The 22,349-nt window shown below is 31.6% G+C and overlaps 3 protein-coding genes across 4 annotated transcripts; 1 reads left to right on the plus strand and 2 right to left on the minus strand.

Moving 5' to 3' along the window:
- Positions 1-1,004: 1,004 nt before the first annotated feature.
- On the minus strand, positions 1,005-4,240 carry LOC133300077 (uncharacterized). The gene is made up of 7 exons (XM_061499567.1): positions 3,648-4,240; positions 3,084-3,347; positions 2,321-2,837; positions 1,997-2,196; positions 1,803-1,915; positions 1,384-1,524; positions 1,005-1,291 (listed from the first exon to the last, which is right to left on the minus strand). Exons 1-7 carry the CDS (start codon positions 4,188-4,190, stop codon positions 1,210-1,212), a joined length of 1,860 nt encoding a protein of 619 aa, XP_061355551.1. The 5' UTR covers positions 4,191-4,240; the 3' UTR covers positions 1,005-1,209.
- Positions 4,241-4,557: 317 nt separating this feature from the next.
- LOC133300078 (protein C2-DOMAIN ABA-RELATED 7-like) lies at positions 4,558-6,509 on the minus strand. 2 transcript variants are annotated; one of them, XM_061499569.1, is made up of 3 exons: positions 6,279-6,509; positions 5,328-5,427; positions 4,558-5,211 (listed from the first exon to the last, which is right to left on the minus strand). In XM_061499569.1, the coding sequence occupies exons 1-3, from the start codon at positions 6,387-6,389 to the stop codon at positions 4,910-4,912; spliced, it is 513 nt and encodes a 170-aa protein (XP_061355553.1). In that variant the 5' UTR covers positions 6,390-6,509; the 3' UTR covers positions 4,558-4,909. The 2 variants fall into 2 exon arrangements, with proteins under 2 accessions (XP_061355553.1, XP_061355552.1); XM_061499568.1 differs by having other exon boundaries at positions 4,615-5,215; positions 5,332-5,427; positions 6,279-6,508.
- A 12,793-nt stretch (positions 6,510-19,302) lies between these two features.
- On the plus strand, positions 19,303-20,774 carry LOC133300063 (glucan endo-1,3-beta-glucosidase 14-like). The gene is made up of 2 exons (XM_061499550.1): positions 19,303-20,430; positions 20,694-20,774. Exons 1-2 carry the CDS (start codon positions 19,303-19,305, stop codon positions 20,772-20,774), a joined length of 1,209 nt encoding a protein of 402 aa, XP_061355534.1.
- Positions 20,775-22,349: the final 1,575 nt, after the last annotated feature.

The raw sequence follows: 22,349 nt of genomic DNA on the forward strand, positions 1-22,349 counted from the left end.
GTATGAGCTAGATTTAATTATTTTGCAATTGTATTTGAGTTATAATTACAGGTTTAAATTGTGTTAAATATGAAAACATTTAGTAATGAAAAAGAAAAAAGTTTTACCGTATTTTAATTCAACTATTGTGATTGTAACTATGCTTAATATCATACGTAATAATAACATACCGGATGCATACAGGGTGTTACAAGTATGGCTTCCCCTCATTTATAAAATCCTGATAAGAATATTTGTATAGGACTTTTTGATAGTTGAACCTTTTGAGTTTCCTCTAGAGACAAGTTTGAGAGATTTCCTCTAGAGAGAAGTTTGAGAGACAGAGAGAGACCTCTTAAGAGAAGTTTGAGAGTACCACCATTGTTGGTAAAGTTTGAGTGTAGCTCTAGTGATACTAAAGAAGTTTGATTTCTTGTATCTTACTATTTTCATAGTTGAAGTTTATTCTAGACTAGTGTCATGTGATTTTTACTTATTCACATTGGAGAAGGTTTTTCACGTTAAAACTGTTGTGTTCTTCTTCTTCATGTCATCTTTGTTTCTGCAATTTCGCTTTCTGCGTTTTGCTGCATTTCTGATTAATAGAAGTCCTAGTTTGTTTGCTGTGTTGGCTGACAAGTAAGCTAGTGAGTGCCGACCAATTGTGATAGTGTGTGCGGACTGGAAATTTTCTCTCTAATGTATTCATTCTTGATTTTTTGCTATCTGTCACAACATGTTCTTTTGTACAACACTTAGATTATGCTTTTGTTCTTTTCTTTGTTCTCAACATTCAGTATCATACACCTAGTGACACTTACTTCGTCTCATGATGGCAATGCTATCCCTTTAACTAGCAGATCTTACTAAAATCTTTCACAAGATACACACAATACAAATTCTCTCTGAATAGCCGAGTTTGAGTAGATAAAAAGTATAAATAAGCTGATAAAGAGGATCAATCATTCTAAATGTAATGCTGGTGTGCTTTCATAACACCAAATCACCAATTATACTTACTCTCATAATGTTATAATTTATTCAAAAAAATAAAAACTCTATAATATGTACTCAATTGCTGTTTATACTTTCGTCTCTCTTTTTGTTAAGGTTATGGTATGAACAATAATTCAGTGTAAACTAATATGACATTAAAAAGCTATAAAAGTTTGATCTGTGTTAAATAGGACCACCCGAAGACTCCCATAATTTAGAATAAATAATTGCAAATTATGCTACGTGGCCATTTTCAACGAACTTATCAACTCGAGTAATGTCAAGGAATTTGTTAACTCCACTTGCTATGAGAAACCTGCAATGATTGAAAAAACGAAATTAACTAACCAAATTATAGCTCTAATAAATGCTTTAAAAGTCATTCGAGTGGCAATTAATATGACATACTCATCTCGAAAAGCTCTTGCCATAGACCAGCAACCTCCCTGAACAGATGATTGCAGGTTCACAGCAATGTTTGGGTTGTGAATACTCTGTCTCATGTGAACCCAACCATGTTGTCCATGCTCATCGTTTGATACTTTTGCCCTGAATTTACCACAAATAAAGTCAGTTTTGATGAATAGAAGAAGGGCACCGGTACACAAGACTCTCGAACTTGCGAGGGTGAGGTGAGCATCTATTATACTCAACCTTACTCTTATATTTTTGCAAAGAGATTATTTTTCATAAACAAACCTGTGACCTTTCGATCACAAGGAGCAACCTTATTAATGTGCTAAGGCTCGCCCTCACTTTGTTGAACAAAAAAAGAAATATAAAATCAGATTTGTGAACTGCTAGAATTTTCTTTATCATGTTTCTACCTATACATGCTAGCATCAATTGAAGCTGGGGCATCATTTGTATCTACAAGGCACCCATCACTCACCCAGCAATCACCACACGAGTCTAACTCCCACCCTTTAAGCCTCCCTTCCTGTACAGAAACGAGAAACTTCATACATATTAATACTTTCAGAATATGGAGGTGAGTTTTCTTTGGTTTTAAGATATATACCTCAATGTAGCTTCGAAATGTTTCAATGGCCTCAGACCCTTTTGCTTTAGCATGTCGAGGTTCAGAGATGATATTTATTCTTAGTTCTATTGATTCATATGGTTCTTCAAGATCTTCTATAAGACTACCAATCCCTTCATTTGATCCCGCAAGCTTCATACGTACCATTTCAATTATGATTTTCACCACCATATAGGCCCCTTTATCATAAAGGCAGTAACATCATCAGTGACATGGTCTATAAAATATACCACATTTGAGACTCAACATAGAAAATTAAAATAATGAAACAAAACATGCATAAAAAGATTAATTTTAACGAACCATCATCAAGGAAATGATTTTCTTTAAGAGCACCATGACCAGATGTTTCCATCATAAGATGGGTTTCAATTCCATCCTTGTTAAGCTGAACACCCTTGTCAATGACATTTCTGTAACCAACACGATATAGGCAATGCTGACCCCCTTTATCAGTTATAAATCTAGTGAGTGCCATACTTGTACGAGCATCAGTCACTACAGTTGATCCTGGATTTTCCTTCAATACAATGGCTGACATGAGAGCAATAAGCTTATCACCATTTATTGGGTTCCCTTTGTTATCAACCACCCCACTTCTGTCCACATCAGTATCAAAAACTATTCCAAGATCAGCTGAGTTTTCTAACACTGCTGCTCTTGTAAGTGCCATGGCAGTTTTGTCTTCAGGGTTGGGAATGTGATTGGGAAACATCCCATCAGGGTTAAGATACAGAGAGCCAAACGTATCTGCACCAAGCTTGTCTAAGACATCCCATGTGAAGAACCCTCCTGAACCGTTTCCAGCATTTACTATTATCTGTACATTGTGTTTCATTGCAAATGAAGAGTAAAATTTTCAGGCATAATTTTCAACTACAATGCAGCATAAATCAAGTTTTAAATAGGATGAACTAGATTTCGAGGAAAACATAAATGGTAAATGGATGGTATTGAATAAGGGCCCAATATAGTGAATAATGATAAAACAATGGTGAGTTAGAATATAGCCAAGAGAGGCATGTGTAACAAACAAACTACAAATATATATCTGTATTAGTCAAACCTGAAATCCCTCGAGTGGAGTGTCATAATGCAAAGGATGATTGATTCTCTCCTTGATGATTTCTCTTAGGTGCTTCGCATAAGTGCTCATGAAATCAACTCTTGTAGGAAGAACGTTAAGCAAGGTAGACACTTTGGCCAGCCTATTTGCATACTTACGAGCAGCTTTATCACATATTTCCTCTACCTCCGGAGAAGTTAATCCCCCTCTCCTTGTAAAAAATTTCAGGCCATTACGAGTGTAAGGTAAGTGAGAAGCTGTCATCTGCAGCAAAACATGCATAATTCATTCAAAGCGTTTGTGCTAAGCCTAACTGTGACAGAACCATGACATCTATTTTATATGCCTCTTATCTAATAAGCCTATGGTTTTCATATTGTTTTGCAATGATAGATTTATAATTCCAACATATAGCATACTTTTAAAGTAGCAGTTATTCATGGTATCAAGTTTGGTATCTTAATTCCTGTTTCTTAGTGGTACTATGAGAGCTACTTGTCAAACAAGATAATAAAAAAAGGGTGAAAGAACCAAAGTGAATATCCAAAGTTTGATGTGACCTACCATGATTGAAGCATTATAGTTAAATGGAGGCAACAATGTGCTCATGAAACAAGCTGGTGTAGTAGCTAGTCCCATATCAAACACCATGCAACCAGCACGAGCAAGACCTGCAAAGACTGCCACACTCAATTTTGACCCTGAAATTCGAGGGTCACGGCCAAGAGACACTCTCACATTTTCTACAGGATGTCCTTGCTCCTTCTCTAAACCATTGATGACCCACTCTCCAAAACTGTGTGTTATTGCCTCTACAGCAGGTGGAGTAAGGTCAACCGTTCTGCCTTTTTCACCTTCCAATGCCACTCCTCTAACATCTGAACCATTCTGAAGCCTCCTAATCTTGTCCATTTCTTCATCCACCGCAACTTCATCATACTTTGCAGTTCCAAAGGATTTCACACATATAGATTTATTGAATGGCAAAGAAAATGAGAAACCAAGTTTGATGTGCAAAGATTTATTTCCAGGCGAAGAAGGGAAGTTTGTTTTCCGGGTATTCTTGTGCAAAGGTGTTGAGAAACTTGGAGAAGTAGAAGCAGCCATTGTTTATTTTATTTGGCGCTCTTGTTTTGTTTGAATGAAGAGCTAGTTTTGGGAGATAAGGCAAACACAGTAGCATTAAACCATAACCTTACAAATCCGATATCACAGGAACTAAAAAATATCTTCAGTAAGCTTACAAACGCCCAAGATTTTTGTTGTTGTTTTTGTCTATATGCCAATTATTTTGTCATTAATTCCAAGTGATATTTTCAGAGAAAAATGTTTACCTGGTATATTCTTGCATATTACTTCCGTGTATCAAAAACATTGCTCATTTGGATTTATTAATCAGAATTGACCATGTTTGTGGCTAGTATCAATTGAAGCACCAAAACAACTTCTCACTGTAAGTGGAGCTAGTAGCTTCTGAAGTCTTCTCTTTACAAGATTTGGAGCAAAGACTGAGAGAATCAACTATCCATACAAACACAAACTCATTTTATTATTTTTATACATAAATTTTAATTCCATAATATATATATTTAAAATATATTTTTCAATCAAGACAAACCATACAAAAAATAGAAAATACATAATGATGCAGTTTTTTAAACATATAGTAGTCATATTCTCAAGATGATGAGCTAAAATTAAGGGAGGGATTCTTGTCTCCATTCTTTTAGTTTTCTCTCCATAAGAGAAGATACATAGTAACCTTTGCTTATGATAATATAATACAAGTAGTGCTGCATGAAGTTAAGAAGGGCAGCTAGTTACACCTAAAACTCAACCTCTGATAAGCCCTTGGAGTCTGGAACATTAATCCACTCAATTTCCACAGTTACTTCGCCAGACTTAACATTTCTCAACCTTAAATTCATCTCTTGGATGATTTTTCCATTTTTCCATATGCAGCTGCTCTCTTCAGCAAGGCAGTTAGTCCTGTCTGGTTGAACCTTCTTGATTACATGGCCATCTGGGACTTCGTTCAACCCCATCTTCACACACTGAAGATATGGTTTTATATCTATATCTGCATCTCCCATTTGGTCGTCCACAGTGAAAGTGTCTTTGTCACAAACTGTCTGAAGAAAAATAAAAATAAAAATCAAAGCCATCAACAATTTAACATTAGTCTATTCTGATAACGATAAACCTGCAACATTACTGATGACATTATATAGACTCTTTCAGAACTCACCAGATGTACCGGAATGTTAACATCCCTAACATAAAGTGTCAATTCTTCATTCCACTCAGGATTACAGTTATCTTTCACAACACCAGTTTTCAGTTTCTGCATCGAAATGAGATAAAATCTTCAGACCAAGTAATTTAGAGCAACAGATAGTAGTTGCGAAAAAAGTTAATTTAATCATTGATAAACATTTAGTACCAATAAAAAAGCAAGATTTTGGATTCAACTTGATGTGGTTATGTTAGCAAATAATCCCTTTTTCAATCACTCCTTAAAATTCAAAATGAAATAGTGATTTACTTAAACAATAAGAGATTAAAAAAACAGATCATACAAAAATCATATCCACTGCACCCCTTTAAATAAAGAGCCCAGACAGATCCTCAAGCTCTTCTTTCACAGGGTTTGCTCATAAGTTCATTTTGTTATTGCAAATAATAGCTCCTTGTAAAGAATTATAACTCAAGTTGCAGTGACTCGTATGGCATAGAATATAAGCATATTTTCTTGTGTTTCCTCAGGGTATAGCTCCCTCAGATAACATACTTTCCCACTAGGAGTCATTCTAACTGTTTTGCAAAATTCTGCCAAAGCTTTATACTAGAAAAAAGCAATATATCATTATATTTTCTCTGAAGAGGAGGCTCCTAGTTTGAATGTCAAAGTAATGTGATGTGCATTTTCCTGCTATAGGAAATAAACATGGTTTATATGGAAACCCTCATGGCAAAAACACTCGGGGGAAAGAAAAAGATAAAGTAAAATAAGAACAAAAACAAAATTGACACATCATGTGTCTTTTTCAGTGCTTATTCTTAAATGTTAAATCTTCTGTAATTAACGTCGAGAAATGGAACCAAAATTCTTTCAATTGAAAACTAGCTCTCAAAGGTGCACGAACCGAAAAAAAAAAAGATTCAAACCCAAAGAGCAAGGTGATAACTCGTAACCTGTTCGCCCATGGTGACAAAGACATAAGGGTCACTGGTACGAGAATCGCGAGCTGTGAGATTAGTGCCTCTTTTGATACGAAGTTTGATCAGACCCAGAATGTTCTCCATTGAAAAACCAACCTTGTGATTGCAGAGTGGCTTACAAATCACGCGAAGAATGGTGATGGAGAAGAAAAGTAACTAACGTAGTTACCTACAAAAAGAAAGTACACACTTTGATGTGTTGGTAGTTGGTACTATATTAAATACAAGTTGGACATTTACATCGTTTTAAATGGAAAGAAACAAAAGTAAAAAGCAAACACTGGTCCCCTACTCAATGAGTTTTACTGATTCAAAATCACAAAGAAAAAAAAAAACAGAAGAGGGAGAAAATAGTCATTTTTTGACAGGCACTAGAATTTGTGTGGATCACCGCTCTTCTCTCCTCCTCTGCTACCCTACAAGTTTGCACGATCGCAAAATATCCAAAAAAATTGTTGTTTCTTTATTTAATGGAAATTGTTTATCTCATTTATTTTTCTACATTCATATATATAGAAGAGAAAAGAGAGAATAGAGAGAGAGAAAAAAAAGTATAAATGAATCCCACACTCAACATCTGTATAGAAAAATTGTATTATCGAAAACAATTCCCCTTAATATAAAAAAAAAAAAAAACAATTCTTAAACAAAGTTTATATTTATCATTTAACATGACACCAAAAAGTTTTTTACACATACAATATTTTGTGGGATTCACATTTTTTGAAGCAAAAAAAAATAAAAAACTACGACACGCAAAACGAATCTCTATAACATTACACAATCATTTTTCCTACAAGATAACTTTTATAAAATCTTTATTTAATATTATTATTCTTACTTTCAAGAGGACAAAACCAATGAAGGCAATCAAATACACTTTAGCTTAATTTGTCGGTTTCTCCAGCTTATTACACCAAGTATCTCATATTTTTCTTTTTTATTTGTCAAATGTTAAACATCGTAATATACTATTGAATAAATGGTTTATACTAGTGAATTTAAATGCAATATACTATAGAATAAGCAAAATAAATGCTAACAACTACAGCATGTAATAATCTAGAATGCAAAAAAAAAACTAAGCAGTTAAGGGTTGACAATCCAGATGCGTGTTAAGTCAACGAAAATCATTCAGAAAATCCAGATGAAGTGTATAGGCGTTCAAATTTTTGTATAACTGTTTTTAGAAATAGTATCCTTTGACACCGGTGTCAAATTTTAAATTTGACACCTCATCTGAGAGCCGTTAGATTAAAAAAGATCAATGGTGTCACATGTTTGCAAATCAGAGTCATTAATCTTTTTTAATCTAACGGCTCTCAAATGAGGTGTCAAATTTAAAATTTGACACTGATATCAAAAGATCTTACCTCCTGTTTTTAACTTTATTTTAAATTTTGATCAAAGTGAGCGGGACATTTTCGGTCCATCAGAAAACAACTAGGATAATGGATTAGAACATGGGTCGGCAAATCACAAACAGTGAGGCCCAGCCTTTGGGGACTACCCATGTAGCTTCTTAGCCCAATGTTCGCTTTCAACTTTCATTCTTTTGTTGCCCACAGAACAAGGACAAATGCCATTAATCCTAGTCTAATTCAAGGGATGTTAATTGTGTTACGAGCTACTTCCCAACAAAACATATGACATTGAAGTAGTGAACATTTTGTTAGAGGATACCGTTGATTATTGATATTTGAATGGTACGACAAAGAGTATTGTTACCCATATTCTTGCTTGGAAATCTCAGAGATAATTAATTATTGAAAATATAATTTCTCATATTGTATGAATTAAAATTATCCCATTAAAAAGTTGATAGGATTCATTAAAAAAAAATGAGAAATAAAATAAGTGTATTTCACTCTCTCTTTTTTTGTGCACAAAATTATTCTGTGCAACATGAGAAATTATATTGGCTCAGTCATTACCTAGTTAAGTAATTCTGCAACATTATGACTTCCCTGAATTCATTCTTTTAGATCTCCAAGTCAAGGGCAAGGTTCTTGTGATGCTATGAGCTTATGATGGTTCTTGTGAACAGAGTAAAACTTTTGTGCAGTGGAGATATAAATATCAAGTAATTGGTAGTGGTACAAGATGCAACACCTAAAATAAAATCCTACTTACGATATATATGATGTTGGATTGTTGTTGGGTATTAAGCTTTTCAAACTAAAACAATGAAAAAAAAATCTTATAAACAAACTCATTACTTTTTGCTTAGCCCTTAATAACCATCTTTGGCTTTCATCTATTTCCAATGCCTTATCATGAAAACACCAGTTTTTAGACATTCTAAAAAAAAAAGATGTGTGTCATTTTAAAATATGTAAAGTTGTGTCATTTTAAGAGAAAGAAAGAGATAGATAAAAGAAAAGAGAGAGTTGACAAAAAAAATAAAAATGTGGGTCCTACTTTGTAAGAGTGAAAGAATATAAGTTGTGTCATTTAAAAAGATAAACATTTTTTCCTTCTCGTAAACTCCATTTTCAATGGTAAACTCACACACTAAGGGCTCCGACATGACCTACTTCTACAATTGGTTTTAAAGGTTACACTAACTTCTAAACCCGGTGTTCATGATTTGAGATATATCTTGAAAAGAATAATGTCTTTGAGCGAAAATATACATGTGCTGTTCTTCTTCTTTTTTCAATAAATTTATATATCCTTTATGGAAGACAATTTTGTTTGGAAATAGTTCAAAATTAAAGCTTTAAATCCTCCAAAAATAATTTCAGAAATAATAGAACAAATACTTCCACCCTCACTTATTCAGCTCTCATACATCAATTAAACTATTATGATTTGATTGTACCATTTAACATCCTCTTTAGTGCATGTCATGCACACCTCTCCCACACTCTTCACCGACGCTTCCTTTAATAAAAGCATGCTTTTTTCACAAAAACCTCTTTATGAAATTTCTCTCTCACACAGATTCATATCCCATTGGATGCATAAAGGAGAGGGAGAGAAAAAAATAGCATTGACAATCTAACAAAAGACATCTGAAGTGGTTCCCCTAATATATTCATACGAATAAGCTTGAAGATTTCGCTTTCTTTATAAAATATGAGATATGTTATTTTATCTATTTTTTTATCACTTTTCAACACCGTTAAATCAGAATTTCAATAAATCTTTAGCATTTCTCTCTCTTCTAGCAATTTTAATCTAACGGTATTAAAAATTATAGATAAAGTAGACATAAAAAAATAGAATAATCTACCCCATAAAATATATACCTAGAATTTTATTATATTTTATTTTTTTTGGGGTGGTGGTGGAGAAACTGGAAACTAGAATTTACTCATATTCATTTGTATTTTAAATAATCAAAGATGAAGCAATAGAAAGAGTAGCATAATTTTCCTACAAATAATTTTATTATGATTAGAATTTAATTCTTAAAACTTGTAAGTGAAGGATCTACTACCAAGCTATTCAATTATCCCCTTAGATCAATTGATTTGTATTCGAGTCAAAGACCCTTTTGAAACCTAAGCTTTTTTTTTTTTTTCCTTTTTTTTTTTTAAAATCTCTTTTGCAATGAGATCACATGCTAGAGCTAAAGTGAAAATCTCTTCAGGATCATGGAATCAAAAGTGAACTCCAAAATAAAGCACATGGCAGATCATATAAGTTGGGCAAAACACCCCCCATACTAGCAAACAATCTCTTGTGATAAACAGCTAGCAAGATAGCTGATAACTCTTGGTTATCTCAACATTTATGGTGTCAAATGCATTGACAAGACAAGAACAGCTTGATCTGATTAGACGTGCAACATATCGAGAGTGATGAACATACATATATTACTAGCAATATGACGTTTGAACTTTAATAACATAAAGCAATGAAGAATTTTAGATGGGACTGTAAGTAATGCTAACATTATTATCTTTGTGTTTGGTACAATACAAATTTGTTTTTATCCAGAAATTATGATTTTTAAGAAGATGATAAAAAAAATTTCAAAAATGTTATCAAGAAAGTGTTTGATAGGTTAAAATATTTTTGGAAATGTTTGATTAATTTTTTTGATATTATATTTGACTGTGTTAAATTTTTCCTTATAATGGAAATCCTAGAATATCTGAGTCGTATTCTTGGATGGTATTTTCAGAAAATTTTACACAAAAAATAAAATTTTAGGAAAATCAGATTTTTGAAAAAAATTTAAAAATCTCGTACCAAACGTGAGTAAATAAGATTATCACCGTCAGTTTTCCGAGAATCCTAAAAAAAATCTTCTATCAAACACAGCTTAAGATTAAAAAAAAATCCTATATTTCACAAGAAATAAAAAAAAAAAATCTTATATACAAATTAATCAAAATCAGATTCGGGGTGCACTTAATTTGAAGATGACAAAATATTTATGAGAGCAATATGTATCTAGCTACACGTAGAAGCGAAGACAAATAAATAAATCATGGAATAGTCATTAATTTCCTTTTGATATGAAAAACCTCAAGGAATGACCATTGCATTTTATTATGATCACTATTTCATTCTATTAATAGAAACATGAGACACCCATTCTTCCTTTGAAAGAATAGTCATTATTGGCAGTTGCAATTAAAAAAATTAAATACTTTTGTTTTATGGTATTAACATTTTTCTTGTAACAGAAAATAAAGTTATCTAATTTGGGTTTTGAGAAAAAAAAATACAGATTATTTTAATAAAATTCATAATTCGTAATAAGTCCCAAATGACTCGTTTTGGAGTTACTAGATAACTTAATTAATTTTCGAGAAACACTTTTCCGTTATTTTATTCAATAAATATATTTATATCTTCATAAAAAATGTAAACTTTCTTCGATTTATCTAATTTAATATTAAACAATATGTATCCAAAAAAATATATTAAACAATATACAAAATTATAACTATTTTATTATATTAAAATACTAATGTAAATCTTTTGATGTTGATTTTCCTTTCATCTTATTTGCATACCTTTTATAAGTGTAACGTTTATGTTTAATGAAGAGTATTTAATTATGTCATTTGATTACATTTCTAATTTCATTTTATGAAGAGTACTAAACAAAAAAAATAACAATTTTAATTTCACTCTAAAATACAACCAAATAGTGGAATAAGAAATGAGTTTTACACGACTACTCAAATGATTAAATATTAATTTAGATAACTCCACTCAAATTTGTTCTTGTTAAAACTCGGATAGAAATATAATTGTGCACGATTCTACAACTACATTATAAAATAATTATTCTTTAAAGTACTGTGGGAATTCACTATATCTTTTTATTTACTTTATGAATCCTTTCGTTTGCATGGAATTGACACATCCGTTTGTACTTTGAAAAATCAATCATATCCACAACCTTATTGCCAATAGCTAACCGGAGACAAATAGCTTTCTGTTAGGGTGATTTGTCTGATACAAAAACAAGATTCTCGTAGAATAGAAAAATCAATACTTAGTATTGATCCATATTGACTTGCAATATTTTTGGACCAAAGCCAAACAAGACTCATTCAAAGAAAACCAGAAATAGGAAGCTTCTGGCCTTGACCCGAAAGCATATACATGCAGTGAACTGTGAGATGAACCCAGAAAAGTTATAACAAGCCGCCAAACACACAAGGATTCTTACCAATGACACGCATGTATCGCACTACTTTCTGCTGATGCAAAATCTAACATTTTAAGACATTTCAACCAGAAAATGTACCTTCCAAGTTCCAACTCAGACACAGGTGGACACTTCTCATTCTTCCTTGCTTTTCAGCTCTAATATTAAGTTTGATCTTAAAGGGGACCTTATATAATTCATAAATAATATGAATTTAATGAAAGTATATGAATGATAAAGAAGAAGATATATATATGTTTTCACTTACCTTATATAGTATAATTCAATGAAAAAGAAAGAAAATATAAATAAATAAATATCAAATTATTTTATTATCATCCTTCATCTAATAAAATGAATAAAGTATATAAAAAGAATGAAGTGAAAAATAAAATCAATAAAATGACTAGACAAAGATTTTTTTTCAATCCCAATCCCTCCAAAAATGAGAGAAAGAATAATATAGGGCCCCCACAAAGAAAAATGAAAAAAAAAAAAAAAAAAACCCTTCCTCTCCACCATAAGTTGATACCAAATAAGGAAAAAAAATGTCCCTTTTTTTCTTTTAAGATATTTGCCGACTTGACTATGATGGGTGGATTGAGAATACTTAATTGGGTAATATTAACTCATTTTAAATGAGTGGCTGATATTATTAAATATTACGCCCTTAATGTTCTTGCTGCATTACATTCTAGACTTTTTACAATTATATACTTTGAATTCAAGTTATGAGTCAATCTAAAACATTGGCGTAGTTGAAGTGTTAATCTATTCTTAATTAGTGTTTTAAGTATTTCTTTCCAAATTAAATGATTTAGTTTTTATTTTTACGCATATTCAAATTAATGAACGATAGGACTTAAGGGGGAATTTGAGGATTTCACGTATAAGATAACATTTCAAAAGAAGGGGGGAAATTATCGTAGTAAAAAGAAAAAGATTTAGGTCTTACAAATCGGCAACACATTTCTTTTTTATTTTTATACTAAGAAGTAGAAATTCACATGTAAGTAGTTCTGTCATCTGTTTTGCTTTTAAAAAAATATATATAGTAGATAAGATCAAAGACAGCACAAGTCGTGTATGGCCTGCTTAAGTTTAAAAAATAAAAGTTTAAGAGTCTATTCTCTTACTTTTATTGCCAAGACATGAAGTCTAAACAAGATTTTATGTGGTTCAACCCTTCCTGTTTGTGCAAAACATAAAGACATCAATAAAAGCATAAGATATAAGATAAGAACACGTACATCTCATCACCCTCACTTGAACTCTATTCCTTATCCGTTCACCAAACACTGCTTTTGGTGCCTCTCTTAGGTCATATTACATAAGCAATTATCCTCCAACATTCAGAAACTAATTGCCAATGTATCACATTTTGTTTGTCTTCTTCTCAAAAGTGCTCTCATAACTTTATTCTACTGTAACTTTATGACTCGTTTTCTTTTCCATCCCTTTCCCCACTGAATTAGCTACCAGTATAATGTCAAATTACAATTATAACAACGTCTCTAAGAAGTAAATAACACGATTATATTCCGTTAAAATAAAGTAGGAAGTTATAAACTTATTTCATATGTCGTATATAATCTCTAAACAAAATTATTTGTTTGAGAAAGGCTAAAAAACAAAGAAGTAATAATAAGGAAGAAGATGGCTATATCTCATTAGAAAAAGAGAATGATATATATATATATATATATATATATATATATATATATATATATATATATATATATATATATATATATAGTGAGAGAGGTAGGATCTTTTGACACTCATCTGATAGCCGATAGATCAAAAAAAGATCAATGGTACACATGCTTACGAATCAGAGTCGTTGATCTTTTTTGATCTAATGACTCTCAGATGAGATGTCAAATTTCAAATTTAACACTGGTGTCAAATGATCCTACCTCGTGTGTGTATATATATATATATATATATATATATATATATATATATATAGGAGAGAGATCATTTGACTCAAGAGTAAGACTTATAAGTCTTACTCTCCATCCTAACCGTTGATTTTCGTCCATCCGACGGTTATAATTTAGGAAGTTATATTAATTAATTAATTTTTAATTATACTATTAATGACAACCGTTGATTTCCGTCCATCAACGGCTGGGATTTGGAGTAAGACTTAAAAGTCTTACTCTGGAATCAAAAGAACCCTCCCCATATATATATATATATATATATATATATATATATATATATATATAGGAGTTTACATTTCTGCAGCTGTTGTACGTGCAACAATCAAATATTTGCCATATATATATTTGAAAATATTAAATGCAGGAAATCATAACCATACAAAGGATGAAAGCATTAAATGTATGGTTCATATATGTTTCAATCTGCTTCACTTAAAATTTGAAAGTTTTTACGATAAATAGCAGAATTCATTTAATTAAGATTTGAAATTGTAACTTTAATTTCAATTCTATTGCATGTTGTTTAGAATCATAAAGTTCAAATTCAGATAACATAAAAAATCATAAAATAATAATACTTTTTATTAGTTCAATTTTTTTTCATTGATTTATTGAAAATTTGACTACCCTGATTTGATCTCATAGACTCGTAGAAAGATGGTTTTCAAGACTATTTTTCGTTCTTAAGACTCAAATTCAAGACTTTTAATTAAAATAAATAAATTTCTTACTACTAATTGAACCAATAACTGTGATTTATTAGTTCAATTATAAATATATATGGGATAAATTTAAGGGGATGTTACACGTACTACCATTTTTTCTTTTCTTCTTTTACTATTTATTTTGTTATCATTGGATCAAAATCAAATCAACGGTTCTTAGTTGATGTTATTTTATAATCATTGATTTGATTTTGATTTAATTAATTTTCTAACAAATTAAGGCGGCAACAATTATTTTGCCACTATAGTTTTGTTTCAATAGAAACCTAATTCTTCATTGAAGAAGAGAAATGTAAGGTTCAATCTTTTACTATTTTGTATGTTAGGACATATTTGGTGTACAAGATAGGATAAAGTATGATAATATACGATATGACAGTATGTATAAGGTCTGATTGTATAAGGTCTAATTAAATTTTAATATTATCCAACGTTTGGTATAATATTATATAAGATAATGTATTGTATAAGATAATATTATCCAGTATTTAGCAATACACTGTATAATACTAGATATGATAAAAATAAATATTTTTGACAAAAATACCTTTTAATAAAGAATTTATAGAATTCTTCCAAATATGTCATATGATATCAATTTTTATAAAAATTCATCGATCAATATGTCTAAACAATATATTAAATTTTGTAGAAATTAAAATCTCCAATATTAAAAAAAAAACTCATAACTGCTATGTATATTAAATTTAAAAATCGATAGGCGTAATTCAAATATAAGCCTGTAAACAATAATTTTATAAATATCAATAGGCATAATATCAAATATAAACCCAGTCAAATACTCACGCATACTCCTGTAGGGTGTGCAAAAAAACTGATTCACTTGCTCTGCCCTTGATCCGACCTTGACCCGACTCATAAAAATCCATATTTTTTGAACTGGTTTAAATACTGACCCACTTTTATTTGGGTCAGTTTTAGACCTGACTCGTTTTAATATTGACCCACTGACCCAAAACTTGACCCATACCCATTATGTGAAAAAAAAATCACAATTGCATTAAAAAAAAATTTAACGTAAAACAATTACGTCAAAATTTTTTATGGAAAATATTTTCATAAAAATTTTTGACGAAAAATATTTTCATCAAAATTTGTGACTAAAAATATATCGGTAAAAAAATTTGACGGAATATTTTTTTTGTCAAAAATTTTTACGGAATCTAAATTTCGTCAAAATATTTCACAAAAAAATATATTCATAAAAACTTTCGACGAAACACATTTTCATCGAAATTCTTTGACGGAAAAAAATTTCATCAAAATTCTTTACAGATTTCAAATTTTGGCGAGAGTTTTCGACGGAAACATTTTCGTTAAACTTTTTGACAAAAAAAAATTTCGTCGAAATTTTTAGCGAAACACATTTCTATCAAAAATTTTCGACTAAATATTTTCTCAAGTTTTTTGATAAAGAATATATCCATCAAAATTTTCAACGGAACACATTTCAGTAAAAAAAATTCGTAAAATTTTTTGACAAAAATATTTTGATAAGAAATTTTGACAGAAAAAATATTTTGTCTAAATTCTTTACATAATCTAAATTTCGTCGAAAGTTTCAAATGAAACATTTTCCTCAAAACAGTTTTCATTGAAAATTTCGACGAAACACATTTCTATCAAAAAATTTCGACGGCAAAAAATTTCATTAAAATTCTTTACATATTTCAAATTTCGGCGAAAGTTTTCGACGGAAATATTTTCGTCATCAAAAAATTTCATCAAAATTCTTTACAGATTTCAAATTTTGGCTAAAGTTTTCGACGGAAACATTTTCGTCATCAAAAAAATTTAGACGGCAAAAAATATCGACGACAAAAAATTTCATCAAAATTCTTTACAGATTTCAAATTTCAGCAAAAGATTTCGACGGAAATATTTTCGTCATCAAAAAATTTGGACGGCAAAAAATTTCATCAAAATTCTTTACAGATTTCAAATTTTGGCGAAAGTTTTCGACGGAAACAGTTTCGTCATCAAAAAATTTTGACTGCAAAAAATTTCGACGGCAAAAAATTCATCAAAATTCTTTACAGATTTCAAATTTCGGTGAAAGTTTTCGACGAAAAAATTTTCGTTAAATTTTTTGACAAAAAAAAAATTTCATCGAAATTTTGAGCGAAACACATTTCCATCGAAAATTTTCAAATAAATATTTTCGTCAAGTTTTTTGATAAAAAATTTCCATCAAAATTTTCAACGAAACACATTTCTATAAAAAAAATTCTGTAAATATTTTTGACAAAAAAAACATTTTGACGAAAAAAATATTCTGTCAAAATTCTTTAGAGAATCTAAATTTCGTCGAAAGTTTCAAATGAAACATTTCCCTCGAAATAATTTCCGTCAAAATTTTGGTCAGAACACATTCCCTTCGAAATTTTGAACGAAAAACATTCCGTCAATTTTTTTGACAAAATTCTTTTTTCGTTTAAAACATTTGATGGAAGAAATCATTTTCGTCAAAACTGTTGACGGAAACTAAATTTCAATAGAAAAAAAAATTTTGTGAAAATTTCGATGAAAAAATTATTTTGTGACGAAATTTTTGTCTTTTGCAACGTAAAAATTTCGACAAAATTTTGTGAGAAAACCAAGTCAAAAACGGGTCAGGTCAGATTTGACCCACTTCAGAAACCAAGTCAGGTCAGATCCAAACTGATTCTGAACTAGTTCAACAAAATTCAATCCAAGTCAGACCTGACTTGGATCAAATTAAAGCGGGTCAGGTCAAAATACCTGACCTATAAAAACCAAGTTGGGTCGAGTCGGACAAAAACCTGATCCGACCTGACCCATGCACAGCCCTAGTCTCCTGTAGCGAAGAAGGACAACTCGGTTTGCTCCATTAATGTTGTCAAAAAAAAAAGAAGGAAAAAAGACTATCATTTAAAAGGATATAAATTGTGACTTTTTAGATGATTTACACAAAGTATAATTGGTCAAAGTTTGTGTAAATTTGAAAAGCTACTTTTTTTTCTTTCTCCTCAGTCTCATACGTGTAAAGTGAAAAAAAAAAAAGTAATTTTTCATAATTACATAAAGTATGACCAGTCATATTTTATCTAAGTCATTGTGTCCTTTTGCTAGACCCGTCAAAAAATGGTTGTTTTATTCTAAGAATTTCAATATTTTTCTTCCTCTTCTCTACTTCTTTAGAAAATTAGCGTTCGGATTCTTTTTATGTCTCTCTGTCTTCCAAATCACTCAGATTCTGCCACATTGAGGGTTTCAACATTCCATTTGCTATCTAACTCAATTATTGATGTACAAATTTTAAAAGAATGATGATTGTCAATTTCCAAAATTTTATTTTCAATATCAAAATATATGGAATAACTATTCCTCTTAGTAATCCTTATTTGCATCCGGCTGATCGATGAATGGATAGATATAAAGTGAAAACAAGAATACGCATGAATATTCTGTTAGTAGACTTAGACTCCTACGAAATACAGATACTCCGATTTTTTTTTTTCAACATATCAAATACGTATATCGAAAACGTATTGTATCGTATCGGTAAATTAATCGTTGTATCGAGAACATATTGGAAACGTGTTGAAAACACTGGGTCAGAGTCCGTTGCAGGGGTTAATGTGGGGGATGACTGAATTCTGTTATAATTCAAAATAAGCTTCTTGAAAAACGTACGTGTCAAGGGGAAGACAAAAGTGAAGACATGAATAAGAGAAGAAAGTTTGTTGAATGAGAGAGTTGAATTTATGTATAGAGGCTCTTAAGCTAATTAAGTTCATTAGAGTAATCAGTAATATCATATAAGCTAATTTCTCAATCAATTACTATTTTTTATACGTATTATATTAGAAAGTGTTCAACTCTTCTGTGCACATATCTTATCTTAAACATGACATAAACATAAACAATAAGCATAAATCGTTATCAGTAATATCCAGAATCACGCGTCATTACTCATAAGGGTCAACTAAATTACACCTAACCTCAAATTTGGGATCCTACAAATTGCAATGGCTTGCCTCTAGTATTTTACCAACTAAGATATCTCTTTGCTTTTGTTCTAAGAAAGTGACTCACTTTAAGTCAATAGAAAAATTGGAAGTTGGCGTGGGTTGGAAAGAGACAACCAAGTCCAAAAGAATATAAATACAAGGACAACCCAAGCCATTTAAAAAGCCATCACTGCTAGGACAATTCAAAGCACTTATTCATAAATCCTCTCTCATATTTCCTTCTCTCACTCTGCCTCCAAAATTTTCAACCAAAATAAAGAAAGGAATTCCCCTGCATAGACTAGCTCTATATCTATCCTCACACACCCTCTCTCTCTCTCTCTCTCTCTCCCATTTTTGAACTATACAATCTCAAGTGTGTCACAATGGCAACATTTACCATAAGAAGGGCAATCACCTATATTTTTCTTACAATTTTTCTCTCTTCAGGTGCCCAATTTGTTCAGTTTTTCTTTCTTTTTTTTGTGTGCTATTTATGCATGTGTTATTGTTAATAGAATTGGAATAGTGATAAAACTCTTCCTATGATATTTTGAGACTGCATTAATTTAAATCTGAGAAACAGTCAATGGTAAGACTGCGTATTAAGATTGTACTATCTTATCCTTGTTAATCAGAGTTTAATGGGAGTGAATTTTTATTTTTATGCATGATATTGTTGCTGCATTTTCTTCTTGATACCTTGATATGGTAAATGTAAAAAGAAGTGTGATTCCCATTGAATCATTCTGGGTAGTACTAACAGATTTCACTGATTCTGCAATCACAGATATTGCATTTTTTGGACGTGTTGCATCGCTTGGAATCAACTATGGCCAAGTAGCTAACAATTTGCCGACACCAGACAAGGTCCTCGAACTCTTCAGCAACTATAAGATAACAAAAACTAGAATTTATGACACCAATCCGCAGATTCTGAGTGCTTTTGCCAATTCAAATGTTGAGGTCATTGTGACAGTTGAAAACCAAATACTGAGTCAGTTAAATGATCCCCAACAAGCACTACAATGGGTAAGCGACCATATCAAACCGTATCTTCCAGACACAAAGATCACTGGGATTCAAGTAGGGAACGAGGTGTTCACTGATGATGACACCACTCTTATTCAGTATCTTGTGCCAGCAGTGGTTAACATTCATAATGCTCTAGTTCAGTTAGGCTTAAACTCAAAAATCGATGTTTCAACACCTAGTTCCTTAGCAGTGCTTGAAGAATCTTACCCTCCTTCAGCTGGTAGTTTCAAAAGTGAGATCTCTGGGATCATGTACCAGTTTTTGAACTTCTTGTCTAGCACTAATGCACCCTTTTGGATCAATGCCTACACTTATTTTGCTTACAAGAGTGACCCTAATGGGATTTCTTTGGATTATGCATTGTTTAATCCTAGTGAAGGAATGGTTGACCCCAATACCAATTTACACTATGATAATATGCTTTATGCTCAGGTAGATGCTGTTTTATTTGCCATTGCTAGAATGGGTTTTAAAGGGATAGAGGTTAGGGTCTCTGAGACTGGTTGGCCATCTAAAGGAGACCCTGATGAGGTTGGTGCCACAGTTCAGAATGCTGCAACTTATAACAAGAATTTGTTGAGAAGGCAAATGGCAAATGAAGGGACACCTCTAAGACCTAGAATGAGGTTGGAAGCATACCTTTTTGCGTTGTTTAATGAAGATATGAAACCTGGACCAACCTCAGAAAGGAACTATGGCCTCTTTCAACCTGATGAAACTATGACTTACAATGTAGGGCTCTCTACTTTTGCAACCACATCTACTTCAATTTCTCTTACCTCCTCTGCCACTAAGACAAAGGTAAAAGTAAAACCATAATCTTTATTTATTCATTTGTTCACCTCTATAGGAGTTAATTACCTTATAGCAGAACTTATACATCAAATGTTAAAAGGGGTTGGTTTAAAAATTTACAAATCGTCCCATTTGTTATTATATATTTTATCAAAAAAAAGTTCAAGTATACTAGCTATTCTTACGTAGGTAGGTGGTACACTTTGATCAATGTCAATCTAATTATCTTCTTTTATACTTTTTGTTACTTTTCTTAAAATCAAAAACAGGCAGCACCAAAGGAATACAAAAGCTTGTTGTACTGGATGTTTGTGTGTTTGCTGACTTCAATCCTTTGTGGCATTGTTTGAGAAGAATATTATAATCATGTGGAGTGATTCATGTGTACATACGAAACAAAACTGTTGGGATTTTACATTCTTCAAGTTGCTAAACGGAGACCCCTTAAAGTATGAGGATATATTAAAGGCACCCTATTTTGCAGAAATTAGGACCAACACACTTTCCAAACGATGGGGCAACAAAATCAGCAAAACGGCGAAGGGACAAGGCAATTCAATGAGAAGATCACCTTTCATTGAGTGGTTACACTTTCACCTCACTAACCCCACCATTAGTCACATTCCAGCAAAACAAGCATGTGGCATGACGTGAGATTGAGCTTATTTTAGGTAGATAAGGACGGAAAGCCACCTCATTCTTTTATTACAAGATGTTGCAGAAGATTATATTCTAGTTTCTGTTTAAATACCTGAATTGTCAAATAGGAAATATGTTTTGTACATTGCTGATTTTGTAGTATTAATTTCATTCATCCAAAGAAGACTAGAAAAAAAAAAAATGTTGCTGCTTGAGCAAAAAGTAATGAGGCTAACCTTGTCTGCCTTATGCCTCACCTTATTGGATGATATGAAAAGCCCTCTAATATGGGACGTGGAATCCATAACTGTTGTTATTTGTATATAAAATACATTTCCTGATATTACCATTCTTTCTCTCGTTAGCCGCTTTTCTCAACTTGAGTTATTTTATTATAGTACAAAGTTGAATAAAAATATGATATAATGAAAATCAAATTAAAGTCCACAAAGTTAAGGCTTTGTTTGCTTCTTTTATTATCCTCAAGCGGACAATAGGACGGTCCTGCTTTATTCTCTGGCCAAATAACCGTCAGCATAGTGCCTTTTCCAAAGGTGCCTTTATCAATTTTAATTTTCCTTCTATTTTAAAGGAGACAATTAAACTTCAGCCTTATCAGAATCTGATGGGATTGGCCTAGCTCTTTGACATCAATGAACGTGGTGGTGCACATGAGCCCCTCAAATTCTCAAGCTGACCCACCCGACATAAAAATTAATTCTTTTTCTTTAGGGGCATAAAATATATACAAGGGCAATTTGCAAATGAATCCCACCAAGATTTCTTTTGTCATCATAGCCTTGTGGAACTGAACCTTCTGATTTGAAACTGCTTCCTTCAGACAAGTGCTGTGGCAGCATTTTGGCCTTCAATCATTTTGGTTACAAGTCCAATATGAAATATCACAAATAAAGGGTCCCAACCATGAGTTTTTCATGATTTCAACAAGTGCTATCCTAAGTTAGACTCCAAGTGTAAGGGGTCTCATTTCATTTGCTAAATTGTTAACGCATCCATTCATAGCTCTATTATACATTTAGGGATACTTTGGGTGGACATAATAGAATAAGGGTAGGATATGATATGGAACTGATAAGGGTAAAATATGATATGAGGCTGATAAGCTTATATCATGTTTGTGTTCGATGAGTATCTGATTAGCAATCTGATAAGATTATGTAGAAGGAGAAAGGAAAAAGAAAAAACAAAATATAATGCAATAAATACAAATATATTGGGTAGCGTGGGGATATATTAGGTAATGTGAGGATATATTGGGTATCTAA

This window comes from Gastrolobium bilobum, unplaced genomic scaffold, assembly GCF_033153095.1.
Source record: "Gastrolobium bilobum isolate Gb01-03AN ecotype WA unplaced genomic scaffold, APGP_CSIRO_Gbil_v1 utg14654, whole genome shotgun sequence".
Classification (NCBI taxonomy): Eukaryota; Viridiplantae; Streptophyta; class Magnoliopsida; order Fabales; family Fabaceae; genus Gastrolobium; species Gastrolobium bilobum.

Coding starts and splice junctions, on each gene's coding strand:
- LOC133300077 (XM_061499567.1), bottom strand. CDS start 4,190: ATGGCTGCTTCTACTTCTCCAAGTTTCTCAACACCTTTGCACAAGAAT. Junction 2,838..3,083: donor CTCCACTCGAGGGATTTCAG/GTTTGACTAATA, acceptor CACAATGTACAG/ATAATAGTAAATGCTGGAAA. Junction 1,292..1,383: donor GCAAGAGCTTTTCGAGATGA/GTATGTCATATT, acceptor CAATCATTGCAG/GTTTCTCATAGCAAGTGGAG.
- LOC133300063 (XM_061499550.1), top strand. CDS start 19,303: ATGGTAAATGTAAAAAGAAGTGTGATTCCCATTGAATCATTCTGGGTA. Junction 20,431..20,693: donor CCTCTGCCACTAAGACAAAG/GTAAAAGTAAAA, acceptor AATCAAAAACAG/GCAGCACCAAAGGAATACAA.
- LOC133300078 (XM_061499569.1), bottom strand. CDS start 6,389: ATGGAGAACATTCTGGGTCTGATCAAACTTCGTATCAAAAGAGGCACT. Junction 5,428..6,278: donor TTGTCACCATGGGCGAACAG/GTTACGAGTTAT, acceptor ATTTCGATGCAG/AAACTGAAAACTGGTGTTGT. Junction 5,212..5,327: donor CATTCCGGTACATCTGGTGA/GTTCTGAAAGAG, acceptor TTCTTCAGACAG/TTTGTGACAAAGACACTTTC.